Source organism: Nothobranchius furzeri, chromosome 6, assembly GCF_043380555.1.
Source record: "Nothobranchius furzeri strain GRZ-AD chromosome 6, NfurGRZ-RIMD1, whole genome shotgun sequence".
Lineage (NCBI taxonomy): Eukaryota > Metazoa > Chordata > Actinopteri > Cyprinodontiformes > Nothobranchiidae > Nothobranchius > Nothobranchius furzeri.
The window spans coordinates 33719941-33747098 of record NC_091746.1 but is presented as its reverse complement, the minus strand read 5'-3'; the positions used below and the strand labels follow the sequence as shown (position 1 = coordinate 33747098).

The 27158-nt window shown below is 41.8% G+C and overlaps 1 protein-coding gene across 1 annotated transcript; it reads left to right on the top strand.

The window, feature by feature from the left end:
- The first annotated feature begins 355 nt into the window (after positions 1–355).
- Positions 356–27158, top strand: itgb2 (integrin, beta 2). The gene is made up of 17 exons (XM_054747184.2): positions 356–445; positions 2739–2866; positions 5616–5664; positions 7906–8006; positions 8737–8938; positions 9271–9441; positions 9789–10030; positions 10890–11048; positions 14732–14827; positions 14900–14989; positions 15918–16055; positions 18948–19141; positions 20807–21039; positions 22260–22479; positions 22567–22778; positions 26115–26281; positions 26904–27158. Exons 3-17 carry the CDS (start codon positions 5619–5621, stop codon positions 26967–26969), a joined length of 2337 nt encoding a protein of 778 aa, XP_054603159.1. The 5' UTR covers positions 356–445; positions 2739–2866; positions 5616–5618; the 3' UTR covers positions 26970–27158.

Genomic DNA, 27158 nt, shown 5'->3' with positions numbered 1-27158 from the left:
TTTATCGACCTAGAACAAATATGCCGTGCCTCTGCTGAAAACATGAGCTCTGCTAAGATCACCTTAGAGGGATTACTCTGATGCACATGCATACCACTGCATGGCCTTGCACCATTTTAGGTTATTTGTTTAACCTTGCAAATCTACATTTTATTAATGTCTTGCCTTGTTCCTGTGGTAAGTAAGACTTTAAATTGACCTGTAACACCACAGATGTTACCATAGCTGTAAGAGGCCATAATACAAATACTAAAAACCAACTTCTCATGGATACAGACTAACAAGAAACACATTGGATGATAAATAATAATATATTAAATAGATATTTTTAAATAGAAACATAAAGCTAACACAAGAGGAAGGACCTGTGCTGTGGGCGGAGTTTGTCAGGGTTCTGTTTCCAGTAACTCCGCAGCTGCTCAAAAAAAGCACAGTGAAGGCTCTGGTGAGTTGACAGCATTTTCTTATGTCGTTATTATGAGTTTTGCTGAGAATTGCTGCAAGCCAATTTTTTTTTCAGAATCTTTATTTATAATCTTTTTTGTTGTTAATTATTATTATTCATTTGCTTTTTAACAATCTTTCATTTTATTGGTTGCCTTTTAATCATGTTTTAAGTTTGATGTGGTTTCCTTGGTGATTATTTCTGTGATGCTTTATAAATAAGCTTTACGTACTAATCTACAGACAGAACTGCACCAGAAGTACTGTTGGTTCAGGACCTCATTAAACTGAAGGCTGTCTGGGTTGGTCACCTTTTAGGGAACATGAGTGAGGCCAGTTTTCTGAAACTGTCTTTTGTTTGGTTTGAAAGCTCATTAAATGATTGTGTCTGAAACTGGATGAACTTCCCAGTTTGTGGTTTTAAACAACCTGTTGAGGTTTTCATGTTGGATGAACAAAGCAAAATCCAACTTTAATTGTTTTGTTTTAAATACTCTGTCAGAAGTGTTTCCTTTTTGAGAATAGAGCAATAAAACAGGAAGTTAGTGGGGTTGTGTGAATACTTCTGTTTTCAGGAGAGATTGCCCTCTTTTGGAAATGAAAGTAGCTTCATGGCAAAATGTGATTGTTTTCCTGTGTTTTAAATAATAGCCCACTGATATTTTGCAAACTTGATGGTGCCTTGACCCATCCCTGTGGGACACCAGGGTGATGCTCATGTGAACTGGCAGGTTTTACAGAATGTTTCTAACTTGAGTCAGAGCAGATGTCACATTACTGTGTTTCAGGTTTAAGTTTAATAACTCAAGTTAAGATTCAGGTAAACAGAGGATTCAGCTGAACCGGTTAAGCCCGGGTGAGAAACAGGAAGTTACAGTAACTCAGTTAGATCTTCAGCCTCCAGCTGCTTCCTTTTATGGTGTGAAGTCGTGACAAACTGCAACCGTTCGCTTTTAGTTCATCACAGAACTCTGTGGCTTTTACACACAGCTGCATCACATCACAGATATTTTGAGCCAGCGGCAGAGCATGTATGAATGTACATTTGGTGTATGTCCATCTTAGAACTGGACAAATCTTGTATGTTGCTTTATGCAATGAAAATAAAGTATTCTATTCCATTCTTGCTGGTTCATTTTGTTTAGATTATTGTAAAAAAAATAAAATAAAAAAATACAGCATGGAGAGAATTCTGTCTGAAATGCTTCAGCCACACTGAAATTACCCACCAGGAAGAGCACACCAGACAAGAGAACATCCCATATCAGTCCCCACCACATGCATGTTATCCTACAAGGGAGCATTGGCTCAGTCTCCCTTTCAGACATTACTCATCTATTGGTTTAAACACAAATGAAATCAACATTATGAAAGGTGAATCAAAAGAAAAAATTCTGGATGTAAACGACAATGAAGAAACTAAAAAAATCCTGAAGAAATTTTGAAGGGGCCAGCCAGCTGGGGCGTGAAATTGTAGGGGGCAGAAGAACCGTGTTAAGAGTATTCTGCTGTGCCACCATGAACCAGACAGGAGTGTGATCAAACAAAACTAATACTTGGAGTGCATGGTATGGTGCTTATTTCCTATGTATTTCAGGAAAAGCTCCCTAATCAATATTTTACTAAACTTTTAATCAAAGGCTAAAAATGGAACCTAGAATGAAATATACATAGAATATGTGGGACAATGAGTCAGGCTGGGAATTTGAGACCATCCCAGGCCACCACCTAAGTAATGCAAAAGGTGTCACTGATGTCAGAGTGTAAAACAACTAAATGAAGGCTGCACATATGCAGCCGGTTGATGTTGTACAGTGTCCATTTTCACACTTTAGAGAAGGTCATCTGATATAATGTCCTTGTTGGCCCTTCATAGGTGTTTGTTACTGTCGTGTTGTTGTAAAGGTTTTACCATCAAGCAGGCAATGAAACTCCTTAGAAACACTCATGGAGGAAGCTTTATTAACCCACCCTGCCTGCTGGTGGTGGCCGGAGGGACCGGTGGCGGCTGTTAAATGCAGACAGCTGTCAGTGTGCCCCAGGGCAGCTGTGGCTACAATGTAGCTCATCACCACCAGGGTGTGAATAGGTGTGTGAATGGGTGAATGACTGATTGTGTTGTAAAGTGCCTTGGGGGGTTCCAGGACTCTCAAAGGCGCTATACCAAATACAGGCCATTTACCATTTACCATGGAGTCTTTCTCCCGTCGGTCATCTACCGTTCTTCTGGGTCACATTCACATCTTTTTTTAACTGATGTCAAATAAATAAGTGTATCATTGTTATTTCCGTAGGTAAATGGCATAATAACGGAGGATGCAACTTGTTCCAGTCTGAGTTCAGCAGCATCTGTTTCTCCTGTGTAACAGAAAACTCGTGGAAACTGGTGACTGTGCACCACTTTAACACACGTCTTTTAAAGGTACGTGACTAAAAATCGATGAATGTGTCAAAATAAATAAATCACTTGAAAAAAAAATCATAGTTTAATATGAACAAATGTGTTGAAGGGGCTTTGGTCTGAATCCTTCATCAGTAACAGCGAACTCTTACAGAACATGCCAGTGTGTTGAACTTTTACAGCTACATAATCAACAGGCACTGGCATCTGATGTCTAGGTGTTCCCTTCCTGTTTGCTAACAGCTGCCGGCGTAATCAATGTTAACACAAGTCACATGTAAAGGTGTAGTCCCAACCCTGCTTCAGTCTACCATATGTTTTCCACTGCACCTCCTTTTTCAGTTGTTTCCATTAGGAGGAAGGATAGTAAAACACTCATCTTTTTTGCTGTCACTACTTAGCTTACATAGTTCTGTTGGGAGGAATACTAAACAAAAATGTATTCTGCTCACCACTAATGGAGGGTCACGTACCTGTGGTGGTCTGTGACGTTGTGTACGTGGTTGCAATTATTAAACTGTCAATGAAATATGAAAGGTATTCAACAGATGTGATGTTCCTAAAAATTATTAATCAATAATATTATCGAGCCTTTAATATCCAGTTGACACTGGAAACAGTTGACTTTGGGTAGCCAGGGAACCAACACTTACCAATAATTTGACACAGACGTAAATAGTTTATAAAAATCTATTTATTACTATATTTCTAATGATCATACAGAATAAGTGTAGATAAATGGCTATTTAAGGTAAAATCAACTGAGACAATAACCAAACTTAAATGAAACTTTAGTTTCTAATTAAGTGTTTTAGAAAAGGATGTGATATCTGGGATTATAAAAATAATCTGGCTAAAAGCAGTGATGTTTAATTAGTTATCAAATTAATTAAAACCCATCAAAAGCCAGTGTGCAGAGCTATGGTACCCGTGTGATGAGGGTTCTTGGCGATGCGGCGGGTGGAGAGTCTTCTGAGTAAAAGAGTTGCTTGACTTCTAGATATCAAAGGCCGTAGTCGTCTGAATCTGCACGGCTGGTCAGTGAGATGCTCCCCTGGGTGACTGCTGGAAGCTGGCGGGTCATTTTGCATCTGATGCAGTTTTGTTAAACAATTAATAGTTGTTTGGTTTATAAAAAGGATGGTTCGATGCCGCTAAAAATTTTCTGTTAAAAAACCTGGTTTGATCTTCCAAAATATGTTAATTTCGTGTTTAGGCAGGAACTGCTGGAGACAAGGAATCGTTCCTCAATTTTAAGGGTGCGTTGAAGCTGGACTAATCAGAGGCCAGATAATGTTGGAGGCGTTAACAAAGTCTGTCAGACGTCACATCTTTTTATAAGAAACTCCCCAAAAGCCTATTTAATTTAACATGTGAAGTAAATATGATATAACATTCATTTGTTAATTTACTAATTTTAATATGTGACATAACTGATAATAAAACCATCATTAAATCATCAAGTAGATTTGTTTGGTGTATTTAACATCTGAAATAATGCATTTCAACAATAAACAGTTGTTTTGATTCATTATTACTGTAAAGCAATCAAAACATTATTAAATCACTTTAGATAAAACATTCATTGTATAAAAAAGAATATGATTGTAAGTAATCTGTAAAGTGAGGAAATAACTTTAGGAGCCAGAATGAGATCCTTTTTATTAAAGTATTAAAGTATCATCTTCTTAAGGAGACATCTTGTGACTTCTAGCAGATAAGGAAGTCAGGAGATGGGATTTTATTATGGTTTCCTCACAGATGGAGAGGTCATTATGTGATCTGGTTTGAAAATCAGACAGTTAACCTGTAGCATGCTGATGAAGCTGGCTGTGGACGGTGTCTTAACCTTTGCATTCCATGGCCTTCTTACGTTTAGCCCTCTGGAGGCAGGCGTTGCAGATTTGCAACGTTAAAACCTATCTACCTGGTTACTCCACATACGTATTTCATGAGCATTTTTTAACTCAGAAGTACCGCTGAAGGACTTAGTTGTTCGTCCTTTTATCAAAACTTTTTTGAGCCTGAGAGGCACTTCAACAGCTCTAGGTGGAGGATCAGATCACAGCAACACGTGACAACACAGGGCATGAGCATGGGAAGGAGGAGCCAGACTGGTGACCAGTATAAGGAGGAGGAGCCAAGTTATTGTGACTGTGTGTGGATCTTCCACATGAAACTAAAGACCCAACAGGGTGAAATGTAAAAATGACAATCAGTTTTTCTGCTTACTGATGGACAACAGAATCATCCAATCCACCAAAAAACTAAACCAAAACTTTAATAAAATGTAGTTGGATTTACTTCATCTCAGTGTTTCCTGCTTCTGCACTCCTGTGTCCACAGGTGAAACTCAACAACCTAAAATATGGTGCAACAGTCCATTTATTTCAGAATTGATTGTAGACTGAGAGACCATCTAAAGACTTGGGAATCCTTTGCAGGTGTTTTGGATTTATTAGGTGATTAGAGACTTTGAGTGTAGAACATTGAACCTTTTCACAATATTTTAATTGTCTGAGATTCTGAATGTGGGGTTTTCATCAGCTGTAAGCCATAATCACCACAATTATAACACATAACGGCTTGAAATATCTAGCTTTGCATGGAATGAGTCTATCACATATATTAGTTTCACCTTTTAGGTTGAATTATTGTCATACCTCCCAGTTTCTCTTCTGTTGTCAGCTTCTTTTCTTCTAACTGCTGCTAACTTTCTGTTCTGTGCAGAACTTTGAGCTCTGACCCACTGCATGTTTTCTGTCTCCAGGTTATGGATATTCTCCCACTCTTGTTGCTGCTGCTGGTGTGCAGAAATGGTAAACTGCAAAGGAATTTAAAACAGAACTACACAATGCAAGAGGCATTATGTTTGTTTTTACTCCAAAGCCATCTTTATCAGAAATAACAACAAAAATAATGACAAGCAGAGCATTTTCCAACATATAAGTATGTCTATCCCCCATTTACTGTGCCCGTTTGGTGACATTCAGGGAAAAAATGTGTGGCCTTGAGCATATAACTTGTGTTCACGACTCATACAAATGTTAAGGATGTGTTCCAGAGATCAGCTTTCCTGAAAGGATCTCCTCTCAAAAACCCAAAAATAGTTAACTATTAGCTAATATTAGGTTAGCATTGTCATGTTCTGAGGTAAGTGCCTAACCCAAGACATGCAGAATCATGCTTGAGACCACAACTGGGGGAATAACAAAAATTTAATGGAAAAGGAATGTAACTGAGGGCGCACTGACAACGTCAGGGACAGGGCTGCAGCTCCGGTGCAGGTTGGTGGATGAGAGAGGTAGAGGCTCAAAGGGAGGACATGTCAGGTCTGAGGCTCTCCAGGGCTTGGTGGGAGTCCAGGGGATCTGAGAAGTCCAGGGGTGGGTGAACGGAGGGAGAGCAGGTCGGGCAGAGAGATGGGAGGAGACGTGGCCTGATGTGATACCCAGTAGATTATGGCTTTGAGGAGATAGCATGGCTGTGTCTGCAGCTCACCGCTCCCCCAGGGGATGGGTCAAATGCGGAGAACAAATTTCGCACACACACCTGTGTGTGTGACAACTAATGGGACCTTAACTTTATAATGCAGAGAGCAAGATACCTAGGGTCGTACACAGAACAAGCGGTCAAAAAACAGGCAAAGGCCCACAAAAATATAAATAGTCCTGAGGCTAAGTCACTAAAGACAAATGGCGAATGCTACCCAAAGTGAGTAATCATCCGGCAAGTTGAAATCATCTCACACCTCTCTTTATAGTCCATCTGGGTGATGGAGTAACTAGCTGCAGCTGTCCCGCTCTCCAGCTCCGCCCACCTGTAAGTCAAGCTCAGAGTTATTTCAAGAGAGGAGCTCACCTCATACCGGGACCAGCACAGACTTTATTAATCCCACAATGGGAAAATTCACTTGCTATCATCATAAAATATTCATCACAAGGTTACTGATATTTCTTCTAAAAAATACTAACCAATTGTTTTATTTAATAAATCAAATCATTCAATGATGCTGGTGATCCCATCTTTTTTCTTTCAGCACCATGGACAGCAGCGTTATATTTTGTGTCCAGTGACCATCCATACGTCAGTCGCTTGGCATGCTTTTTTTGACTATCTTAATATGGAAGAACTGTGCAGGGGATCACTGTGACGTTACAGAATGAGAAACTTTTTTCCTGATATAAACAAAACTGACCAGCATATTATCTTGAGTATGTACTGGAAGTATTTGTTTAAGCCAGCTTCTAGTTCCCTTCAGCCAAAGTGTCTAGCTTGACACCACCCCCTTGTACGTCCTGTGTTCAGCCTGACTGGACTGAAACTAATTAAAGAGAGTTTTGTTGAAGGATAGATCTTATAGATTGTCTTTAAAAAGTTAGAGTTAACCCCTTAAATTTCCAGGTTTAATGAATGCAATGGGGTTTTGCCCCATGTGCAGGACACTGGAATGCTGAGGGGTTAAAGTCCCATTAGTTGAGACACACACTGATGTGTGTGTGAAATTTGTTCTCAGCATTTGACCCATCCTCTGGGGGAGCGGTGAGTTGCAGCTGCGCTTGGGTACCATTTGGTGGTTTAACCCCCAATCCAACCCCTTAAGGTTGAGTGTCAGGCAGGCAAGCATTGGATCTCATTTTTTTAAAGTCTTTGGTATGACCCATGAGATCATGTATTGCTTTGAAGGTGTTGAGGAGGATCTTGAAGGTGGACCTAAATGTAACTGGAAGCCAATGAAGCTGCTGAAGAACTGAGGTGATGTGGAGAAAGGAAGGGGATCTAGTGATAACATAGGCTGCTAAATTCTGGACCGGTTGCAGTTTATGAAGGAGTTCATTGGGGAGACCAAAAAGAAATGAACTGCAGTAGTCAAGACAGGAAGTGACATGTCTGTGAACAAAAATGGCTGCAGCACGAGGGATCAGAGAGGAGCAAAGGCGATATTAATGACACCAGACGGGCACTGTACACATTTTCTATGTTCTTAACTATCTGTATCAACTACGCATCACTTTATTCTGCATGTGGTTTGTGTTTATTTTTTATTTTATTTTTTGCAGGTTTATGTCAACAACAGGAAGAAGTTTGTGCAAAGTCTGTGATCAACTCCTGTGGCGACTGCATCAGAACAGGGCCATTCTGCTCCTGGTGCAAACAGCTGGTAGGAGACCATGTTCAGGTGTTGTTCAGACATGTTGGAGACAAATAAACCTACTCACACACACACACACACACACACACACACACACGCGCACACACACACACACACACACACACACACACGCACACATGCACACACACACACACACACGCACACACACACGCACACACACACACACTCAAATTGTGAAAATTGTCAGTGTTTGTTACAAACACACAGAAATCACAAATCTGGATGCCAAATCAATCAATCAATCAATCAATCAATCAATCAAATGAATCAATCAATCAATCAACAATTGTTGTTGATGATGTCACTTGTATGCATATTTCTATAATTTTTTGTTGTGACCAACTCACAGATGTGAATAATAATCATACGGGTGTTCATACATGACAGTGGGTGTGCATGTCCATCCATTTTCTTTTGTTTTGGCCGCTATAACCAGCCTGCTTCTATGTGTTTAATCTGCCATCTACATTTTGATTCCATGCATGCATCTCACTAATCCACCATAAATACTGCCCCCTTGCGTGATTTGACACAGGAGCAATGGTCAGAGGAGCAGGTGAGATTGTGTCTTGTCTGTGTAGTGGGCCAAGACATAGTTTGCACTCTGAATGCAGGGTGATGAATCTCACCCCTTCTGATGCTCTGATAAGCAAAGAAACAAGGAAACTTGTTTAAATAAATAGAGTTTAAAATGTTTAGTTGCCTTTCTTGTTTACAGAATTTCACCAAACCAGGTGAGCAGGAAGCAGTGCGCTGTGACACTAAAGCCCAGCTGGTAAAGAAAGGCTGCAACATTTTTGAAATCATCGCTCCTGAAAACAACAAGACAACGATCAAAGATGTCCCCCTGAGCACATTGTCGAGCCAACAGGAACCAGTCCAAATGAGTCCACAACACGTCAGCCTGAAGCTGAGACCAGGTCAGTCAACATCTTCTGTAGCAACAACTGACAAAGAAATAACAACTTACAATATAATGGCATGTTCATTGTGTGTTCCAGATGTTATGGTGTAAAACTAAACTTAACCATTCATCACACCTTACTGATCAGATGGGTTGGGTTTTCATGTCAGACTCAGAGCAGCTTTTTCTTCTTTTAAAGTGTGAATAAGTTCAACATCATTTTTAAATTAGGTTATTTTCTGTTGTCTGATGATGTCACATTTAAACTGATGAAACCTGAGGTCTGATGCCATTCCTGGTTCTTTGTTGGATCCTTTCTAGAACTGTTTCAATGCTGTGTTTTTGCAGGACTTCCTGAAACATTCACAGTTTCCTTCAGCAGAGCTGAGGGCTACCCAGTGGATCTCTACTATCTGATGGATCTGTCCTACTCCATGAAGGATGACCTGAACAATGTCAAAGGACTGGGGCAAGATCTATTTGCTGCCCTTAAAAAAATCACTAAGGATGCTACCATAGGTAATTAAACTTAAGAATCTGATCAACACGATACTCTTCACAATAAAACCAGATTTGATTCTTGGTGGATTCAAACAAACCAAAGAACAAAATAAAGACAAACTTATTTTAAAAAAAAAAACTAATTTGCAAACAAAGGTACTTTGTTATATTTGGGATTGAACACAATAATACAGCAGGAACAACCCACCTTAATTCCTTCATTTAAAAGTTTTGTGATTATCAAGGTTATATGTTTGTCTGACTCCTTAAATCCTGGCAACAAATGCATAAAAGTTCTTGTTGAAATGTTGAACACACAGGATGACTTGAGTGTTTGGGGTTATTCAGCTTTCGTGTAATTCCAGGTTTCGGTGCCTTTGTGGACAAGACAGTTCTTCCCTACACCAACACCAACAAAGAAAAGCTGCTAAAGCCGTGTGATGAGAATGATCAGCAGTGCCAAGCTGCCTTCGGATACAGACATGTACTCAGTTTGACCTCAAGTCAGGATGATTTCAAGGAAAAGGTGTCCAGTCAGTTCATCTCTGGAAACTTAGACTCTCCCGAGGGCAGTCTGGATGCCATGATGCAGGCCACCGTCTGTGAGGTACACTTCTAACAGAACACTGAAAGCTCATGGAACCTTGAGGAACATCTTTCAGATGCACCCTCGGAGAACAACAAAACTGTAAAGTGTGCGGGTGCACCATTCAACTGTGACTGCTGCTCTACCTCCCGAGTTACTTTGGTTTGAGGATCCTAAGCTATAGAATCTCTAGCCAGTAAAACCTCCAAAAGTGACCATCTGCAGCCTCAGCTACAACCTTCAGCTGATGATTGGTGAACCAGTTTACTCAAAGTTGCAGTTGTAATTCTTATAGAAATTAATTCAAACAAGTTGAATTTTGAAAAACAAACACTCTAAGGTCCAACCCCCTTTGTTCAGCCTCTCCCCTCCTGGAGTCACAGAGTCTGATGGTCACAGGAAATGATGTAATACATGATGCAACACACACAGTCAAACAACCACAAAAATGCATCTTACGTTTTCGACCTTTTCTGTCACAATTCCAAACGTACCACACCTATGAAACAATTTAATATGCTAGTTAATATAATGTGATACTTTTACGATTAAAAAATAAGGTAGTTTTCAGGTTTCTTGGTTTATTCTCAACTTCAAAATCACAGCAGCCCAGAGCCACAATATGGGAAAACCCCACAACCACCATGTCAAAACTTCCAGCACCCACCCTGGTCAGAGGGCAGTTTGACGGCTGGATCAGGACCCCGTCATTTAGAATAGGATGATGAGTCTGTACCAACACAAAATACAGCAACCCTCAAGTTCCCTGTCAGGAACAGCGAGTCTCAGAGTATTAAAGAAAATGAAGATTCCCCAATCAACACAGAAGAGTGGTCACACAATCATTATTATTGTCACAGCTTTCTGTGTTGTTTTGTAGAAAATAATCGGCTGGAGGAACAACAGCACTCGACTGCTTGTACTCGCAACAGATGCTGGATTTCACATGGCCGGAGACGGAAAACTGGCTGGAATTTTGGACCCCAACGATGAACAGTGCCATCTGGAGAACAACCTGTACACCAAAAGCAATGAGATGGTAAATAACAGATTAGGCCGTTAGGGATAGGTAGCAATGTTACTGGTTGCAAGCTATTTTATGTTCATGCATTTATTTAATTTCATTGTTTAAGTGTAGCATTAATGTGGTCCAAGAATGTGTTATGCCCTATCAGGTTGCATTAGTTAGAAAGTAATTTTGTTTATCATTTACATGAACTCCTTTAAGTTAACTTGTGAATATTTTAGAAGAAAATTTAGCTCACCTTTAAGAGTAATAATACTTTTTAAATTTACTTGAGTAGATTTGTCAAGGTGTAGCTGCACTCTTACAGCTGATTACAGAAAAGCCTGATTATTTACCTAAAATGTGTTTATAACTATCTGAAGCTGTATTAATAAACACCATATAATTTTAAATATAACAAGACTTAAAGTATTATAATTAAAATATCCTTGTTTAAAATGTTTAATTGTCTATTAACAATGTCTTAAAAATACATTTCCTTAAGACAGCTATGTTTTTACTGCTTCTTCAGAGAAACTAGGAATTGCCTCTCATCTAATATTCTAGTGTGTCTGATTACATTGTTTCTAAAAGTTACTTTAGTTAAAAGTTACTTGCTTTGGAAAGAATGGTCTAGGCATGCTCCATTGTAACCTCTGCAGCTCCTACCAGGACTCTGGCTAGCCAATCACAGCTCTCTAGAGGGGTTTCAAACACATAAAGAGCTGTGATTGGTCCATAATGGTGGGCCAATCATAGTGCTCTATCTGCTTAGTGAACAAATCACAGAGCTTTATCCGCTTTGTGGGCCAATCAGGGCACTCTATATGCCTGGTGGGTGGGATGATGCAACAGAGTGAAACAAGAGTATGTCACATTCATTCTCCAGTGGAATGGGGAGATCATTTGAAAAACAACGGTAGAACCCGCCCCACAACCGAGAGCCGTCAATGGAGCGTGGCCAGACTAAATAATACATTTATTTAGTCTGGCTTGCCAGGCTAGCCCAGGGCACCAAACTAGTAAGGACCGCCCCTGGTCACAGCTAATACTGGACACCATTACAACCCCTCTGCCTATTGCAGAGGGGTTGAAGGATGATGTGAAAATCTAGCCAAAGCTAACATACAGTAGCATTTTTGCTACTTTCTTGACTATTGCATCCTGGGACAAAAGGAGCCTGCCCTCATCACCAAGCCTGGGTTTTAGCTTCTGCATCAGGTGAAATAAAAATAGCTGAATTTTCATGAATTGCAATGATCATTTTCAATGCACTTGATAACGTATATTGTTAAACACTGAGCTCTATTTTAGCCATTTGTCTGCCTGTTGAAAAGTTTAATTCAATTAAATTATTTTTAGGGTCTCTAAAAATTGAATAGACAGTACAGGACAAACATTTGGACACACCTCATTCTTTGTTTTATTTTCATGACCATTTACATCGGTAGATTCTCAGCAGCCTAAGCCAAGACACCTAGACTTCCCGCTCCCCAGCCACTTGGGCCAGCTCTTCCGCTCAAGGCGTGCCCTGCCCAGCTGAGAGACATAGTCCCTCCACCGTGTCCTGGGTCTTCCCTTTAGGTCTCCTCCCAATTGGACGTGCCCAGAAAACCTCTCCAGGGGGGCATCCAGGAGGCATCCTAACCAGATGCCCAAGCCCCCTCAACTGGCTCCTCTCGATGTGGAGGAGCAGCGGGTCTTCTCCGAGCCCCTCCCGGATGACTGAGTTTCTCACCCTATCTCTAAGGGAGAGCCCAGTCACCCTGCAGAGAAAGTTAATTTCGACCGCTTGTATCCGTGATCTCATTCTTTCGGTCACTACCCAAAGCTCATAACCATAGGTGAGTGTAGGAATGCAGATCGACCAGTAAATCAAGAGCTTTGCCTTCCGGCTCAGCTCTCTCTTCACCACGACAGATCGGTAAAGAGAACGCATCACTGCAGAAGCAGCACCAATCCGCCTATCGATCTCACGCTCCATCTTTCCCTCACTCGTGAATAAAAACCTGAGATACTTAAACCCCTCCACTTAAGGCAGGACCTTGTCCCTGACCTGGAGAAGGCAATCTACCCTTTTCTGATTTAAGACCATGGCCTTGGATTTAGAGGAGCTGATTCTCATCCCAGCTGCTTCACACTTGGCTGCGAACCTCTCCAGCAACAGCTGGAGATCACGTTCTGATGAAGCCAACAGGACCACATCATCTGCAAAAAGCAGAGACCTGAGTCCTCAGGCCACCAAAACGAATCCCCTCAACACCTTGGCTGCTCCTAGAAATCCTGTTCACAAAAGTTATGAACAGAATCAGTGATAAAAGGCAGCCTTGGCTTGTTTTGCATGATTTATAAATTAATCTGTGTAACATGATTTTATGCTTGCTTTAGAGTTATGGTTAGGGTGTAGGTTATTTTTTTGTGAGTGGATGGTTCCAACTTGCAGGTGGGTTAGGGTGGAAAACACAAATCTTGATGGGGAAACTCATATCGACATAACACCAGCACAATCACTCGTAGTCGGAGTTGCATGTTCTAAACATCGCTCTTCTAGCTACCAATGCAACTTTCTCTGATGGTTGGTTCAGCTGCGAACAATACAATATGTTCCAGAACTGCGTGAGTGCATTTTTCAGGGACTAGTAGTTTTTAAAATCCTCTTGAAAGGTTCAAATAAACTGCTACGGGAAATGAAACTTCTGTATGCAAACCAGTAGCATTGCACTACTTCCAATATCGCCCTGGATGTTGCTCGCATCACCGTTTCTAAATGAGAAGAAAGAAAAAGGTGGATAGTTAATGAACTCAACTTCATATTCTAGTAAGAGTTGACAAATCTTCTCAGATGAGAAGCAAAACATCAGGAAACCAAAGAATTCAGATTGCCTTTGTCATGTTCTGTGTCCCTTTGGTCCCCAGCCCCCTGCTGTTCTTCCTCCAGGTTCCCCTCGTGTGTCCCCGGTCTTCTGTGCCCCTTTTGGTCCCCAGCTCCCTCCAGGTTTCCCCCCAGGTGTCTCTAGTTTCAGGTTTATTCGTTTGCTTATCTTTAGTTCTCTGTACATTTAGGTTATTTAGTCAGTATCTTCATTTTGTATAATGTGATTCTCTACCCCTTAGTTAAGTAGTCTCTCCTGGTCACTTTGGTGCAACCCCCCCCCACCCCACCCCCACCCCCCACCCCCCACCCCGCTTGGTTTTCCCTTCCCATTTAGTTCATTGATCTCACCGTTCTCTCCTCAGTTCTCTCTCCCACGCACCTGCTCCTTGTCTCCTAATCACCCAGCCCTGTGTATAGCACCCTGTCTCGTCTCTCAGTGTTTGTTGGTCCATTGTCTGTGTCAGCGTTGTTTTGTTTTGTTCCCCCACCAGGTCTCTAGTTATCTGCTCAGAAAGCGAGCCTTTGGTTTTGTCAGGGTTTAGATCTTTGGCTTGGCTTCCTGCCCTTTTGGATTTTATTTTTGTTCCCCATCCTAATAAAAGGAATTTTCATTTTTACATCCGCTCCTGCCTCGTGTCGTTCTGGGTGTTTTGCATTTTGGGTCCTAACCCCCCTTGCTCTCAACGTGACAGCCTTCACTCAAAACCACTAGAGTGGTCTAAGAATGGTACATGGCCAGGACAGCGGTTTACCCTACAGCACTTGGATTAAAACTAAGGATTATAGTTTAGGTCAGTCCCTTTATCTTCCTTATAATAACTATCCTGTCTATTCACTACAGGACTACCCATCTGTTGCACAACTAGCTATGCAGTTGGAAAAAAACAACATTCAGCCTATATTTGCAGTGACAGAAAACGTGAAGACCGTGTATGATGTAAGTATTTATTTTTTTATGAAACTTTCCTGGAAATGATCAGATGATCAGATATGTTCCTTGTTTGTACAGGAACTCTCTAAAATGATTCCAAAATCAGCTGTGGGAGTCCTGTCACAAGATTCGGGAAATGTCGTTGACCTGATTGAAAAGGCCTACAATGTAAGTTTAGCATCATGCATCATGTGAACAGCTCTTTGGCGTTGTGGCCACATTCAGCTCATCCAGATCCACCTCCCTTTTAGTAGTTTGGTTTCAGCCTAATGCAAAAATAACAGCAGGGATTTTTCATTCATCTAAGCTCAGCGTTACACATTGAAAACAGAACGTTGAACTACTCAGACTTGTATGCCCAAGTCTTTTTGGGTCTGAGGCAACTTGCTGAATTCGGTGTTTTCTGACATTCGTCTTTATCTTCTGGAGCTCATTTGTGTTGGATTGGGAACGTTTGGGGACAGCTATCTCAGGACTCTTCAGATAAGTCCAAGTGAACCTTGGACCTTGTCAGCAACTCTAAGCAACATGAAACAGGAGAGATTAGAATATTCCTTAACAACATTCTTTAGAAATATAATTATGGCAAAAACATTGGAAGTAATTATTAGTAAATTAACATTTTTTGCAGATCAACATATTTATTTCACAAGACAAAACAGTCAGGGATGACATATGTGCAGAGCAAACCGTGCAACGGTGACCATCAGGTTTTTGTTCGCTAGTAACAACTCTGATGCTCAGAGAGGTGAAGCAAGGAAGAGTCCTGGAAATCCCAGGAATTCCTTTGCAGTTAGAAAACTTTTGTGCAGCAAAATGTTTCATAATCCGTGTGTGTGTGTGTGTGTGTGTGTGTGTGTGTGTGTGCGTGCGTGCGTGCGTGCGTGCGTGCGTGCGTGTGTGTGTGTGTGTGTGTGTGTGTGTGTGTGTGTGTGTGTGTGTGTGTGTGTGTGTGTGTGTGTGTGTGTGTGTGTGTAGGAGAGAGGCACCTGACCCAAACATGAAGTTTTCTTACTTTCTGAAAGTCTGTAGATTTTCTGAACAAGAACTTCTTTGAAAGATTCATTTTATTTTGTTTTTCTCACAACTTTTGCAGAAACTCTCCTCCAAAGTCACGCTGACCCAGGATGTTCTTCCTGACAACATTAGAGTTGCCTACAAGCCAAATTGTGCTAATCCTAAACAAGAAGGCAGCAACAAAGGAGTTTGTGACAATGTTCGTGTTGGAGAAAAGGTCAGTGGTGCAACAGAAACATCTTTCTCCTCCTCTAGAATGTCAAATGGATGGTTTTATACAAAGGATATTTTAATGTGTAACAGAGGAGTTGCAGGTTTGTGCCCCACAATGTCTGTGGCAGTTGTGTCCATGGGCAAGAGAATCCACCCTAATGCATGCTGGTGGTGGACAGAGGGTTTCTGAGCACCCAGTTTATCAAGAAGATGCAGGTTTTTAGGAGCAATGCCAGTAGCCCCACATCTACAGACCAAAATACTCCATCAGCAAAAAAAGTAGATCAACAGACTTACACCCTGGAGAACAAGGACTCTTCTGGGTGTTAATAAGGATGTCTTCACACCATCACGTCAGATCTTCTTCCTGTCTAGATGCAGACTAATCTCTGTGAGTTATGAGCCCAACCACTGCTGTGTCATCTGCAAACATGACCACAAGGTTATTTTTGTGCCAGGCTCTGCAGAACTGAAGTCCAGCAATGCAGCCACACATAGGAGTCCTTGTTCTCTGTGTGGGACAGACCCCGGTAGATAAGGGTGGACATGGCATCAGCTGTGGAACGTTCTGCAGGAATTCATACTCTTATGAGGTCTAAGCTACATTGAAAGTCATCTTTAATGAAGTGTCTCACCAGCTTCTTGGAAACCTTCATGGTCACAAGAGTGAGTGAGACTAGGTGGTAATCAATGAGACAAGATGGAGGGCTCGGGGCGTGAGGTGCAAGCAGTCCACATAGTTGATAGACGCAGAGGCAGTGTGGTTAAATTAGGCCTTGTGTCTGATGTAGACAAACACATCTGAGGCTGAGTATCCGGTGCAGGGACGAAATTTTGATTTCAGAAGTGGGGGGGACACAGCAGGCTTGTGCGGATTTGGGGTGGAGGGTGTTATGTAAATACCCCTTGACACGTCACGTGCCCATCTCAATAATTTTTCCATCCTCATATATATATATATATATATATCAAAGTTAAAAAATGTACAACTCTATTATTATTTTTATTTATTATCATTATTGAAGTGCAGTTTTGGCTGTTGACAATGGATAGGCCATTGTATTTATTGTTTTGGGTCTTTTTTATTGTTTTTGGTGCAACATTTTCTAACAGGGAGTGAGATTCCTTTTTTATTCAATTTTTGTTTGTTATTTTTATTCATTTAGAAGTTCTGGTTCTGGACATTTCAATGTTAAATGAAGGTTTATTTGTTGCATTTTAAAGGGTGTACTTGCATTATTATGATATATTAACATTATATTAGTGGTTATTTTGGTCTAGATAATGTTGACAATATCGTTTATCATCAACAATTTGTTGGACAAAATATCGTCCAGCAAAATGTGTTACTTTCCCAGGCCTAGTCAAAAGTATAAAAATTATTTATACATAAACGGTCCCTCCTGAGATCTGGCCGTTTGTTCATTTGCTGTGTTAGAGGACATGCTGAACTAATGTTTTACACATGATCATCACCCTAACATTTGAGTGTATAAAAACATATTAAATATGTTTTTTCCCTTAAAAGTGTTTAAACAGTTGTTGCATTTCAACACACAAAAAATAAATGGAAAAAATAAGATAAATCTAATGAAAAGTGTACATCTTTGACATTAAGCTTAAAAAAATCTGTTGATGATGATGATACTGTTCATTTTTCAGAGCTTTTTAATGTGAACATATACATTGCAATAGATAAGTTTACAATAAAGTTAAATGATAAAAGTTTTGAAGTTACACTTCTACTACTACTAGTAATAATAATTATGATGATAATAGTAATAATAATAAAACAATAATTATAATAATACGAATAAATTGTGTCAGAGGAGTCAGTTATGTGGAGGAGATGAGTTTGTAAAAGTTAGTTTTGAGTATGTTTGTGAAGGAGGAGGTGAGTCTGAGCTTAATGCAGGGGTGTCACATGTCCAACTTACGTTTTGACTTTGAAAGAAGTCTCTTATATCCACTTTTCGTTTTCTTGACATGCTGCCTCCTGGCTGTGCCTAACTACCAAAGACTCACAAATGAACACTTATTCAAATGTTATGTAATGGAAGCTGAGCTGAGCTCTGATATTACACAGCGTCTAGTTGACGATGTGACTCAGTACCGGTGTTCCCTAGCGGCTCCTAACTAGCAAAACAACGTGAGCACGTTCTGACTGTTTACAACTTGAGTGACAGCAGCAACAGCCAATAATACGTTAGCAAGTATCAGCAGAGCCAATAGATTAGCTTTTGGGCGGGTCTAATAGTAAACCGGTTTCCGTTTCGGTCCTAGTGCTCAACCAAATCCATTTAATGGAGCGTAACATTGTTTTTGGACGGAAAAAAGTGCAGGGGACCAAAACTGCCTTTTGAAAAAGTGGGGGGGACATGTCCCACCCGTCCCCCCCCAAAATTACGTCCCAGATCCGGTGAAAAGCAGAGGCAAGAGCAGAAAACAGCAGAAAATGAGCACATTGAGAAAATGATGCAGAGTGAGCGTGATAGATGGACTTAGTCGATGTGACTTTTGCAGAGTAACGGTTATTCAAAGAAACACGTAAAGTTCTGATTCCCTGTCTAAATGTGACACTGTTGATCTACCTGAGAAACCTCCCCTCAGCTCATCACTGATGCTTCCCAGAACTCGCAAACCACTAAAAAACGTAGATAAACTTGTTCTAGATCACACACACACACACACACACACACACACACACACACACACACACACACACACACACACACACACACACACACACACACACACACACACACAGTGACCAGCACAACACTTGAGAACGAAAAAGCTTTCACTCTGGTTTTACCAGAAGAAGCCAAGGGAAGCAACATTTTGTTTTCATCTGCTAGAAAGGTGGTTGACCGCTAATCCCTTTTGCCTTTTCCAGATATCCTTTGATGTTACCGTCACTGCAGACTCTTGTATGGATAAGGAGAAGTCCTTCATCATCAGTCCTCTGGGGGTCAAAGACAGACTCAATGTGACCATCTCCACCAGCTGTGAGTGTCAATGCAACGACCCCACCCAAGAAAAACATGCTCACTGCAACAATCAGGGCAGAATCAACTGTGGAATATGCAGGTAGACCTTTATCAATTCTGAATCATACTGATGGTTTCTGTGTCAAAGTTAGAAATGGTTATATGTGACCCATTTGATTGACTAATTTATTTTAATGACCACTTCGCCAGGCCGGTAGAATTTCATGTCAAAAGCAGGTTCCATAATAAAAGTGGACAATAAACCTTCACGCATACATGATATAACATGTTACCATACAATATGTAGACAAGACTAGACCAGATAATGAACAATGTTCAGCTTAACTGCAGAGGGGAAGAAACTGCTTTGAAAACAGGAGGTTTTGGATGCAATCGTCCTGTACGTCCCAGAGGGTCGTAGCTGGAACTCGGAATGTGCTGGGTGAGTGGAGTCGGTACATCCTCTGAACAGCCTCCATTCAGAGAAATAGGGAGCCCAAGACTCCTCCCTTTCTGGTTGGCTCATGAGTTACAGGAAGAATGAAATAATGAATGAAAGTCATCGGGGCTACAGGAGCTCTTTTCAAATCCCCTTTGCCTTTGGCCCTGAATTGCCCATTTGTTGTACTTCAGTTTAAATGAAAAGTAATGATGTGTGTTTCGGCCACGCCCATCACGCACTTTGATATTTATCAGCTTGTAAAAGTTTGTAATTACCATGATGACAAATCAGACATTGGCACATTGCATATATGACAAGTCCTCTCCTCTAGCGTAGCTGCTACCACATGAACAGAGTTATTGTGGTTCTTTCCTCCTGAAGTTCACTTAATTTACAGCCGTTACATAACCCATGACGTCAATTTGGTGACGCACATTTGTAGTCCGGTACGTATTTTCACACAAAACCTAAAACAACTTTTGCCCTCGTTCAAAAATAAGCACTTTCTTTGCATCAGAATGTGTCTTTAACATTCACGGATATCGTATAAAATCCATGGCATATAACAAACAGGATAGAAAATAGCTTTTATGGCCCCACTGACTTACATTCAAATTTTTTTTTTACTTCCAGAGATCCATGGTCCAGAAGTAGAAGGGCATGACTTAGGCTCTTATCCCTATCCTTATCTTATCCTTCAGGATTATTGAGCTAAAAGCTAGTCTGAGCTAATGGCTAGTCCAAGCTAATCCCTGTTCTGAGTTAACAGCTAGTCCAGCCAAAACAAAAGTGCTACAGACCTCTTATCTACTCATGTGATGCTATAGAGATGAACTACTGCATAAAAGCAAAAACATCATTAGCAGAACAGAAATATAGTTATTCATCCAGGGTTGATGTCTGGAAAAATACTCTGAATAATTCTGCTGAAATAATCCTGTAATGTGAAGCGGACAGTGACAGTTTTAGAGAATGATAACTCACTAACCACTGGAAAATCTTTGAAGCTGTTTATGGTTCACAGCAGTAAGCTGCACTAATTCTTAGCTGCACTTAGACTATGGTCACCAAAGGCTCATCAGTTTTGAACGTTATGAACTGTTTATTTTCTGATAACAGATATGGTCGGAATAAAAATAATTCAAATATTTTCTATAGAATCACTTCATAAGGAATTAAATGTTTGTTTAAAGGAATGTTATGTGCATCTCCATTCTTCCTTTTCATTATTTGTTTTAATAAAGCAAAAACAGATACAAAGATACAGATTGAATTGTTACTTGTCTATGTTAAACATTTTGTGCTTTTAAATGTCTTTTTCAGCTGCTTGGATGGATTCGTGGGTCAGCTCTGCAACTGCTCCATTAAAGATAAAGACGAACAATCCCTGCGAGCATCCTGTCGGAGACACAATGGCACAGAGTGTGAGGGCCGAGGAGACTGTGTGTGTGGGCGGTGCAACTGTCACACCACAGAGAAAGGAAGTAGCTACTATGGAAATTACTGCGAGTGTGACGATGAACACTGTGAGAAGTTCCAGAATAAACAATGTGCAGGTAAACTTTATTTCAAAGCATATTTTACACGCTGTACACTTTGAATATCAACTTTTTACTTTGGTTTTTATTCTCTGTCGAGTCTTCTGGTCGCAGCTAAGGAGTGTTTTATGCATCAGTATTATTCAAAACTAGACCAGGAGTCTCCTTCTGTTAAGTAAATCTAGCTGACATGAGCTGTCATGTTAGGCTTTTGAAAATGGAGTCTGAGAACATGTGGGGCCACAAGCCCCGCCCACTCGCTCGGCTGAAAGTTCCATCCAGTAACCTGGCCAGTTGCCACTTTGTTATTACTTCCAGACTTAATCATTTCAATTCTTTGATGTCAGGATAATCAAAAAAATATTTATCATCCATTGTTACTCAGAATGCTGCTGCCGGAGTTATGATGACAGTTAGGAGGAAGAGTCCGATTTCAACACAAAGAATCATTCACTCGTTTTTTTCAATACATTTGCTGTGGTTTTTAGTATAAATGAATTAATACATTGCCATTTTAAGAGGGGGAACAGGCTCTTGTGCTTCTGTTTCTATAAGTTGAAGTTAGTTAGAGGAGAGGGTAAAAAAACAGCAGGCTTATAAGTCTTACTCATCATATATGAACGTTTGCCTCTGATTTACAAGCAGCAACGTCGCTCTTTCACTGACTTTGTTAACCAAAATACGATGACAACTCTTCCTTCTTGGGAAATAACAACATTGGTGTTATCTTCACAAATCCGCCATGTTGACTTGCTAATGCTAATGCTTAGCTTCTACTTGCCAAGCTCTTCTCTCTCCTAGATGCTAAATCAATGCAGCCTTCTGCAGCCATGAGCTGCAAGTCCACTGATGTAAACTTACAGTGTTACATGGAGCTTGTGGCTTTTTCTGACCCAAGCATTTCAGCACATTTCTTTCGGCGACTAATGCAGGAAATCAAGGCTGATTTCCACATGCATGCAAGTGAATGACTGATCACATTTGAAAAAGAACATGTTTATATGTCTGTAAGTGAACCTCTGCAGTAAGCATCACTGTAAGATCCAAGAATTGATCTTTAAAAAGTTTTGACTCGTGGGATTTCATAATTCTGTGGTTCTTTTTTGTAATCTATTAAAATACCCCGATTTCTTCTAAATAATTACAATTACAGTAGACTTTTTTTGTTATTGCTTGTTAATTTTCAAATTCAGGGATGTTTTTTTCTGACTCTGCTCTCCATTGCTCCCTGTCTTCAGGAAATGGTCAATGCAAATGCGGTAAATGTATTTGTAATAAAAATTTCCAAGGCTCAGTCTGCCAGTGCTCGGGCTCTACGGAAGGCTGTCAAACAGAAAACAATTCTGTGTGCTACGGCCGAGGGACCTGCACATGTAATCAGTGTGAATGCAAGGAAGGGTACCAGCCCCCACACTGCCAGACGTGCCTCGGGTGTCCCGATCCATGCCAGACCAAACTGTAAGGATGTTGTTCAGCACTTTGTTCAGATCCTGATTGGTGTTTCAGCTGGTGTTTTTGACTTTTTCAACTGAATTATTTTTTCAGGAATTGCATTGAATGTCTCCAGTTTAATTCTGGTCCTTTTCAAAAGAACTGTAGCTCTGCCTGTGTAAATGTTTCTCATACGACTGTGGAAAAGTTTACCATATCAAGCAAGGAGTGCCGCCAGAAGGACAGCGAGGGATGCTGGATCACCTTTAAACTGGAGCAGTTGCTTGGAGAGGATAACTACAGGGCTGAGATCCTGAAGCAGAAAGGTACACTGCTAATGGGAGCATTTATAACAGTGTGCTCCAAATTCATTTTTCACAAAAGTCACCAAATGTTTTACACAGGAAAGTGGAATCACCAGCGATACTATCAAATATTTTAGTTCAACAAAACTTTTACAGTGGCTAAAGTACATGTTCAGACCCCATTCAATTTTTCACTTTGTTATATTGCAGCCATTTGCTAAAATCGATTAAATTCCTTTTTTTTTCTCTCATTATTGTACACACAGCACTCCATAAGGACAAAAAAATTAAATAAAAACCTGAATTTTAGACGTTTCTGCATATTTATTAAACAAAAGACTGAAATATCAATTGGTCCTAAGTATTCAGACCATTTGCTGTGACACTCATTTTAACTCAGGTGCTTTCCATTTCTTCTGATCCTCCTTAAGATGGTCCTACACCTTCATTAGAGTCCAGCTGTGTGTGTATACTGATTGGACTTGATTGGGGAAAGCCACACACCTGTCTATGTAAGACCTTACAGCTCACAATGCATGTCAGAGCAGGCTGCTGTTTGGTCGGTTGAGAGGGACAGCTGCTGGTGGAGGAGAAGGAGTGTTACAGCAGGCTGGGGTTTGGGCTGACTTTGAGGGGTGTTCGGATGGTTGGCCGATGGCCTATATAGGCCCATTAAGACAGCGGCCCGGCTTTGCTTCAGAGCAGCCTCGATTATTGCGGACAATGGGGAGGAAGGGGACGATTAGGGTTGGAGCGCTGGTTCAGCCGGTGGGGCCGGCAGTGATGCGTCTGATGGTGACTGGGTTGCGCAGCTGAAGCAACAGAGGCCGGAGGAGGGTGGCTTTGTGATACAAATTAGGGCAGTAGGAGGTGCACGTATTGCTACCTCTAACCCGCTGGTGGTGTCCCGGGAGCTGAGTGCCGTGGTAGGGGATGTGCTAGATGCTACCATGGTGTTCAGTGGGCTGTTGGTGGTGGTGTGACAGAATAAGTCCCTGTGCCACAAAGCGCTATGGCTTGATAAGTGTCTGGGGTGGATGTGTTGGTTTCTGAGTCAAGGTCTGGTTGTGTGATTGAGGGTGTGGTGTACGGCATTTCCATCGAGGTCACTGAGTCAGAGGTGTTTGGTTTCATGAGTGGGGCGGCGGTGGTGGCTGTGTGGCGTCTGGGTTTAACGCGCGTGGGTCTACTCCGCTGCTGATTACTTTAGACGCAGTGGAGCTCCCTGCTCATGCCCAGTTGGGCTTCCTAAGTTTCGTGGTGAGGGCATACGAGGAACCTCCGCTGAGGTGTTTTAGGTGTCGGAAATATGGCCATGTGGCCGGTGCCTGTGTGGTGGGGGTGCGTTGTCAGAGGTGCGAGGGTGACCATGATGGCAAGAGTTGTGATTTACCACTCCGATGTTGTAACTGTGGTGGGAACCATGAAGCAGTTTTAATTTAGGGGCTGTGTGGTGTATAGGGCGGCGGTGGAGGTGGGGAAGGTTCAGGCTGAGCATAAGGCGTTGTATGCTGAGGCGGTGCGTTGTATGGGGGTGCGGAATAGTGGTGCGGGTGGTTGGCCTTTTTCAACTGGTGGTGGGGATGAGGGGGCTGGTGTGGTGGTTGAGAGGGATAAGAGGACGTTTTTGGCATTTCTAGTTGAGGCCTTTTGGAGGGTGAAGGATGGAGCGTCCAACAAGTCTGATGTAGCTCATGAGTTGACAGCAATGTCAGGGGCCTTGTTGGGTTTTTCTGAAGTGTCCCTGAGGAGGTTTGGGGGGCAATGTGTTTGTGGGGTGTTGGGGGTTCTGAGTCTGCTGTGGATTGTGGGATGCCCTTGGTGGTGGGTGTTGATGGTGGGAGTGGGAGTATGGGGTGAGCCTCCTTGTGGGGTTGTGCGGTTTCACTGAGGTGTGAGCGGGTGGTGGGTTTTTGTTGATGGTGGTTCTGTGGGAACACGGGGTGGGATGGTTCACGTGCCTGTTGTGTGCAGTGGGTTGTGCTGGCTCGATGTGTTGGCTGGTGTGCCAGCCATACACCTTATGGGCATCTAGCCTGCCTATTTTCAAAGAAGAAAAATAATGCATGTCAGAGAAAATGAGGATCGTGAGGTCAAAGGAACTGTCTGAAGAGCTCAGAGACGGAATTGTGGCAAGGTACAGATCTGCCAAGGTTACAAAAACATATATGCTGCACTTAATGTTCCTAAGAGCACAGTGGCCTCCATAGGCCTTAAGTGGAAGTAGTTTGGGATGACCAGAACCCTTCCTAGAGCAGGCTGTGTGGAGCCTTGGTGAGAGAGGTAAAGAAGAACCCAAAGATCTCTGTGGCTGAGCTCCAGAGATGCAGTCAGGAGATGGGAGAAAGTTTTAGAAAGTCAACCATAACTGCAGCCCTCCACCTGTCAGGCCTTTATGGCAGAGTGGTCCGTTGGAAGCCTCTCCTCAGTGCATGACACATGAAAGCCACCATGGAGTTTGCTAAAATACACCTGTAGGACCCCGAGATGGTGAGAAATAAGATTCTCAGGTCTGAGACCAAGACAGAACTTTTGGGCCTTAATTCTAAGCAGCATGTGTGGAGAAAACCAGGCACTGCTCATCACTTGTCTAATACAGTCCCCACAGTGAAGCATGGCGATGGCAGCATCATGCTGTTGGGGTGTTTTTCAGCTGTAGGGACAGGACGACTGGTTGCAATTGAGGAAACAATGATTGTGGCCATGTACCGAGATATCCTGGACAAGAACCTTCTCCAGAGTGCTCAGGACCTCAGACCGGGCTGAAGGTTTACCTTCCAACATGACAATGACCCTAAGCGCACAGCTAACATAACAAAGGGGTGGCTCCATGGCAACTCTGTGACTGTTCTTGAATGGCCCAGATGAGCATCTCTGGAGAGATCTAAACATGGCTGTCCACCAACGTTCACCATCCAACCTGACCGAACTAGAGAGGATCTGCAAGGAGGAATGGCAGAGGATCCCCAAATTCAGGTGTAAGAAACTTGTTGCATCTTTACCAAGAAGACTCATGGCTGTATTCGCTCAAAAGGGTGTTTCTACCAAATACTGAGCATACTTCTAGGACCATGTGATGTTTCAGTTTTTACTTTTTTAATAAATCTGCAGAAAAATCTAAAATTCTGTTTTTCTGTCAATATGGGGTGCTGTGTGTACATTAATGAACAAAAATGAATTTAATTGATTCTAGCAAATGGCTGCAGTAACAGAGTGAAAAATTGAAGGGGGTCTAAATACTTCCATACCCACTGTGTTTCTGTGGAACTTCAGTCTGAGGGTTGTAACCTAAATGGTTCAAATGTTTTGTCCTCGTGCACACAGCAATGCCATTCATTCCTGAAACCACTGTTTCAGATTGTCCGGAACCCCCTGATGTCACAGCGATCATAGGAGGTTCCATCGCTGGTGTGGCTTTCATTGGCATCCTGCTGCTGATGCTCATTAAGTTACTCATCTACATGAAAGACCTCAAAGAGTACAAGAAGTTTGAAAATGAAAAGAAGAAATCCAGATGGGCAGAGGTAAGAATGTTAGAGTAGAAATGCAAGTCACACATCAGATTTATCCATGGGTCCACATTATGGACAAATGAGAAACGAGGCACACAAAGGGTTGAGAGTTAAATCTGTTTGGAAGCTTCAAAGCCCTTAGAGTAATCTACTTAAAACGTGGTGTTATAGTTAGCTAAAGTAACTTAGTGAAGACTTCTTAATGTGACAGTGTGAGTGTCCTGTCAGTGTCCCGATTGATCATGCGCCCTAGCCACTTGGCCAAGGGGATGTCCCTTTGGTTGACTAGTTAGCGCGCATGACTCTCACCCGGGAGTCTGGGGATTGAATCCCGCCCAGGCCCTCGTTTCTTCACCTTGCCACATGAACTAATATATTTGAACATAGTGTTGCTGCTGCATCATTCTGTCCTCTGTTAACATGCACATTGCTCTCATGATCCTCAGCTGTGTAGAAATGTTTTTTTCATATGTGGGTTAGGATGAACTTAAGCCAAAATGTCCCAGAGCACCTGACCCCCCCCCCCCCAACACACACACACACACACACACACACACTCACACTCACACTCAACAGCTACATTCAGAAGAAGACAGACAGTTCTGAATAATCACTCACTTTTATTTTTCTACAGGCTGACAACCCCCTGTTCCAGAATGCTACCACCACTGTGGCCAATCCTACTTTCACTGGGGAATAACGACACCCACATCACCCGATCCCTCCTTTCTTCCATCCCAGATATATTTGTGTTTCAGAGCTCATGTTCACATTGGATATATTTAATGTCATTAGTCCTCTAGACCAGTGTTTCCCAGTCCTGGTCCTCGGGGCACACCTACCGGAATGTTTTCCATGCCTCTGCTTTAGCACACCTGATATACATCAC

Bases quoted from the DNA above. Each gene is read 5' to 3' on its own strand.
- itgb2 (XM_054747184.2), top strand. From the start codon at position 5,619: ATGGATATTCTCCCACTCTTGTTGCTGCTGCTGGTGTGCAGAAATG. The intron at 8,007-8,736 runs GTAGGAGACCAT...TCTTGTTTACAG, and splicing joins GCTCCTGGTGCAAACAGCTG to AATTTCACCAAACCAGGTGA. The intron at 14,828-14,899 runs GTAAGTATTTAT...TTGTTTGTACAG, and splicing joins ACGTGAAGACCGTGTATGAT to GAACTCTCTAAAATGATTCC.